Here is a 5,042-nt window from a genome sequence, read left to right on the forward strand (position 1 = left end):
ATTGAACTAGCTTTGTCACCCTGCTGGTTCCTTCATTAATAAGCTACAAAAAAAAAAAAAATGACATGTACTCACTATCAGTTTCTATAAGAATTGTGTATTTAATATCTTGAACACTAAACTTTAAGGGGCCTTTCACAGCATTTGGCTTTTCCTCCTGCCAACTCGGCCACTCTCTCTGTGGGTCTTCCTGTCTTCGGCCTTCAGTGTCTTCATCTATAAAATGGGAACATTGGGCTGTTGGTTCTGACTCTGACGTGATTTTTCTAATTCCTCTCGCAGGGAAGCAAAACGGAAACACTGCAACCAAAGAAAATGGATGTTGGAAGGGGATGTTGCAGAACATTTGGGGCCATCCTTCCGGCTTCCAACCCACCCCCTCATCTTGATCAATGGAGAAAGTGGGGCTTAGAGAGGTTAGGTAACTTGCTCAAGGTCATAGGTGTGCATGGGAGGTGGTGGGATGTGGATATATCCGTGTGTGTGTGTGTGTGTGTGTGTGTGTGTGTGTGTGTGTGATTCAGTGTGCGAGTCGGGTGTATGTGAGTGTGTGATGTCCAGCCTGCCCAGGCCCTGCCGTGTCTCTACAGTGGCATCATGGAAGCCCCATGGGGCTGGCTCTTGGTTGGTGTGCTGGCCATGTCCCTGGCCTCGACGGTGACCCATTCATAATGATGACTTATTTTAATGTGGTGCTTGACAGTATAAACTCCCTCATAAGTTTACATAACCTCTCAGCAGCCTAGGGAGGAGGCTGTATTATCCCCATTTTACAGATAACGAAACTGAGGTCCAGAGAAAGGATGTGGCTTGCACACGGTCACACAGAGATTCCCTTAACCTCCTGAATCCTGGGGAGCAGGAAAGGGACTTGCGGGAGGAACACTTGGCCCTCCCTTTAAACGAATACATCCCTACCTGCAGCTGATGGATATATATATAAATATATATATATTGGGTGCTGTACAAGATTGCAAATAAAACAGGAGTTACAAAAGCTTGAAAACCCCGGCTCTAGACCAACTTCTTCTGCCTGTGTATAGCAGCCTTCCTTTTTCTCCTCCGCCTCCCTCTGGTGAATTTCTCAGAAAAAAAAAAAAAAAACATAGGAAGAAGTAAAAAGACATGGTCAGCCCAGGCCTGAACACACCGGTCTCCAGTCTGGGAGAGACAGATCGCCGAATCTAAAGAAAAGCATTTTCAGGGTCCAAGCTGGCAGTGATGACGTGAGCTGTGCTGGCAGGTGGTGAGCACCCCATCAGAGAGCGTGAACTAGGCTAGATGAGCCCTCCAAGCATTCGCAGCAATTCTCTCGATGGTAGAATGCATGGGCTTTGTCACTGCTTTTTAAATGTTGGTAAACGCTAATTATTAAGCATTCACCATGTGCCCAATGTTTTGTATGTGTATTATATCATTAAAACGTTACAGTAACCCGATGAGGCTGAGAATCTGTTGTTCCCGATTTTATCAATAAGAAAACCAAGGCCCCCGGAGGTGAGGTGTCTTTCCAAGGGTGTGCAGCTGGGAAGTGGCAGGTCTAGAAGGCTGATGACTAAGCTGCTCGTTACACCGCCCTGTTCTTCTTCCTTTGTGCCTTTCTGTATTTACACGCTTTTGAATGCATGCTGTTGCTTTCAAATCTTAAAGAAGTCTTACAAGTTCCTTCCACCCTGATGTTTTGTGCGTCTCTGACTCTACCCACCCCGCCCAGTAACCCCTCCACAGCCCTCCATCCTTGCAGCCTGCTGTCCCTGCCCCCGCACCCACTGTGGCTTGGGGTAGGATGTGCAATGTCCCGGTCTTGCTGAGGTCTGCTCAAAATGTCCCTGGCCGGCCCCTGGCCCCCAGGGCAATGCCGGGGGCAGGTCCAGAGGAGAAGGGGAAGTGGGAAGGGATGTGAAACTTGGCCACTGGCCGGCGCCGTCCTGCTGGGCGTCCCACAGAGGTCCCTGGGTGGACAGCAGGAGCATCCAGTTGAGTCGACCACCCGCGGCAGGTGAGGCCGGCACCGGAGAGGGCGGGGGCTGTGAAGTCAGAGCCAGGGGAGCAGGCCTGGGAGCTGCCCACGGAGGCTGTCAGGGAGGTAGAGCCGGTCTGTGCCAGGACGGGGTTGGGTGGGGCCCCGACTCAGGACCCAGAATCAGCGAGTAGGGGGACCTTAATTCCTTGGACTTGGGGAGATAGTGGGAGATGGGGACACAGACCCATCAGCTCTAACCAGAGTTTCTGGGTCCTGAGCCCCCCAAATTACAAGAAGCTAGGTAAAGGCTGGGAGGTTCAGATCTCAGCAGAGGGGTCCCACAGAGAGGGACCGGGGGTGACCGTCCGCCTGAAGGGGGACGAGTATGGAGGGGAGTGAGCAGACGTGTTGTGTCAGGTGTTTGTGAATTCCTGTGTGCGTGCACAGCTCTGCCATCTGGGTGAGGGAGTGTTAAATGAGAAGCAGGCTCTCAATCAATATTTGTTCAATGGAACTGGTCATCTGTGGGAGTATATGAACGTTGAGCAAGGGATGGGTGTCAGTTTGTGCGTCCAGCCGTGTGTGGGTGAGAGGCTGTTTGTGTGTCTGAGCGTGTGACTACATGGGCATGCTCAGTTGCATGTGTGTTTGTGGCTATATAAAGGTTTGGGTTCCCTGGAGCTGCATGGAGGGTGGACATAGAAGTCCCTGGAGCAGGGAGGTGTGCATGGGAGGTGGTGGGATGTGGATATATCCGTGTGTGTGTGTGTGTGTGTGTGTGTGTGTGTGTGTGTTTCAGTGTGCGAGTCGGGTGTATGTGTGTGTGTGATGTCCAACCTGCCCAGGCCCTGCCGTGTCTCTACAGTGGCATCATGGAAGCCCCATGGGGCTGGCTCTTGGTTGGTGTGCTGGCCATGTCCCTGGCCTCGACGGTGACCCAGAACGTGTGCCGAGCGCCGGATGGGAGGGACGGGGCTCCAGGAAAGCCTGGCCGACCCGGGCGGCCAGGCCTCAAGGGGGAGCAAGGGGAGCCAGGTAAGTACCTCCCTCTGGACCCCAGTCCCTCATCCCTTTGCTTGGCCTGGGCTCCGGGGAGGAGGCTTGGGGGTGATACCAAAAAGCAGGAGTCCACCTGGGCCCCCACATAAAGCTCCTCCAGTCTGTCCTTGGTCCTAAGGTCTGAGGAGGGCCTGGCCTTCTCCCCGGACCATGTCCGCAGCCCCCCAGGCCTCTCCATGTCCTCTTTACGGCTTGGGGCCTCTTTCTTTGGCCTCGCCTTCCTCCTCTGGGAAATGGGTCGCTGCAGCAATGAATACGAATGGTCTGAAGCATGCCCAGGCCTCGGCCACTGTTCAGTTACCAGGACGCTCAGTGCGCTGACTCAGGTTTTAGACTCGGGAACCCGGTTTTGCTGTGTGACCCTCTCTGAGACTCAGTTTCCTCGTCTGTAAGATAGGGAACCAACCCCACCGGGCACAGAGGGAGGGATCAATTAATGGCAACTATCCTTTTTCCACCTGCCCCTCCCCCAGCCCTGCTCCCTGTTCCTCAACCCGTTTGGGCTTCAGGAACTCTCAAATTCAAGGGAAAAGCCTGGGGGTGAAGGGAGGGGAGAGGACATGACCAGATGGGAAAGGAAAGTCTCATACAGTCCCCCGAGCCTCCCAGTGCACAGCAGACCAACAAGATCTGCAGAGACGTTTGTAACGTTTGTGGGGTCCCTGAAACAGAAGGGGTCAGGGTCAGTGGGGTCAGGTCAGTGGCTGTGAGGTGTGGAGTGCAGGGCGGTGGGCAGAAGCACGTGGAGGAGCCAGTGTCCTGCTTTTCACAGAATCTGACACTCTCCCAAGTGCCTGCTCCCACTTCTCTCCGTGTCAGAGAGAACGAAGCTGAGGCTCAGGGAGGCTGAGATGCCCAAGCTCACGGAGCCAGCCAGAATCCGTGTCTTAAAGGCCCAGGCCCTCCCCTATCCGCTATCCCACAGCGATTCGGGGTCCCAGCCTTCTGCCTGAGGATGGGCAGACCCTAGCCTCTCACTGCCAACCTGGCCTTCCTCCCACAGGGGCCCCCGGCATCCGGACAGGCATCCGAGGTCTTAAAGGAGACCAGGGAGAACCTGGGCCCCCTGGAATCCCTGGCAAAATGGGCTACCCAGGACCTAGCGGCCCCGTGGGTAACCCTGGCTCCCCAGGATTGAAGGGCATCAAGGGCAACCCGGGAAACATCAACGCCCAGCCGCGGCCGGCCTTCTCAGCCGTGAGGCGGAACCCGCCGCTGGGCGGCCATGTAGTCATCTTCGACACGGTCATCACCAACGAGGAAGGCAGGTACCAGAGCCACTCGGGCCGGTTCGTCTGCGCCGTGCCCGGCTACTACTACTTCACCTTCCAGGTGGTGTCCAAGTGGGACATCTGCCTGTCCATCATGTCCTCCAAGAGGGGCCTGACCACGAGCTCCGTGGGCTTCTGTGACACCAACAGCAGGGGGACCTTCCAGGTGGTGTCTGGGGGCACCGTGCTCCAGCTCCAGAACGGAGACCAGGTCTGGATCGAAAAAGACCCTGCGAAGGGCCGCATCTACCAGGGTCCCGAGGCCGACAGCGTCTTCAGCGGCTTCCTCATCTTCCCGTCCGCCTGAGCCGGGGCGGGACCCTCCCACCTTGGCCTCACCTGCTTCCTGCTGTGCAACCCCGGCCCACTCGCTCCACCTCTCTGGTTCTACGCTCTGCTCTGTAAAGTGGGGGCGCTGTTGTTTTAGCCGGAGGGAGATCGTGTCTTAGAACGCTTCCTGGAATAAATACCTGTGTCCCTGTCTGCTGGCGTGAGGCTCAGTTGCTACCCTGGGCATTGGGAGGGAGGCATAAGAATGACAACTGTTGAGTGCTTACAAGGCAGGCCCATACTCGGTATTTTGCAATATGTATCTGACAGGTCCTGGGAGCCTCAGAGGCCTGGGTTCAAATCCTGGGGCCACCGTGTACCAGTTGTCCAATCGTGTGCATGTTATGTAACTTCAGTGAGCCTCAGTTTTCTAGTCTGTAAAGTGGGAAGAATAATAGCACCCACCTCAAAGGGCTGTT

At 55.2% G+C, this 5,042-nt stretch overlaps 1 protein-coding gene across 4 annotated transcripts; it reads left to right on the plus strand.

The window, feature by feature from the left end:
* Positions 1-1,886: 1,886 nt before the first annotated feature.
* C1QA (complement C1q A chain) lies at positions 1,887-4,776 on the plus strand. Of its 4 annotated transcripts, none has more exons than XM_008148116.3 (3): positions 1,887-1,999; positions 2,829-2,998; positions 4,026-4,776. In XM_008148116.3, exons 2-3 carry the CDS (start codon positions 2,836-2,838, stop codon positions 4,598-4,600), a joined length of 738 nt encoding a protein of 245 aa, XP_008146338.2. In that variant the 5' UTR covers positions 1,887-1,999; positions 2,829-2,835; the 3' UTR covers positions 4,601-4,776. The 4 variants fall into 4 exon arrangements, with proteins under 4 accessions (XP_008146338.2, XP_054576651.1, XP_054576652.1 ...); XM_054720676.1 differs by having other exon boundaries at positions 1,952-1,999; positions 2,809-2,998; XM_054720677.1 differs by lacking the exon at positions 1,887-1,999 and adding an exon at positions 2,037-2,086.
* Positions 4,777-5,042: the final 266 nt, after the last annotated feature.

This window comes from Eptesicus fuscus, chromosome 9 (genome assembly GCF_027574615.1).
Source record: "Eptesicus fuscus isolate TK198812 chromosome 9, DD_ASM_mEF_20220401, whole genome shotgun sequence".
Classification (NCBI taxonomy): Eukaryota; Metazoa; Chordata; class Mammalia; order Chiroptera; family Vespertilionidae; genus Eptesicus; species Eptesicus fuscus.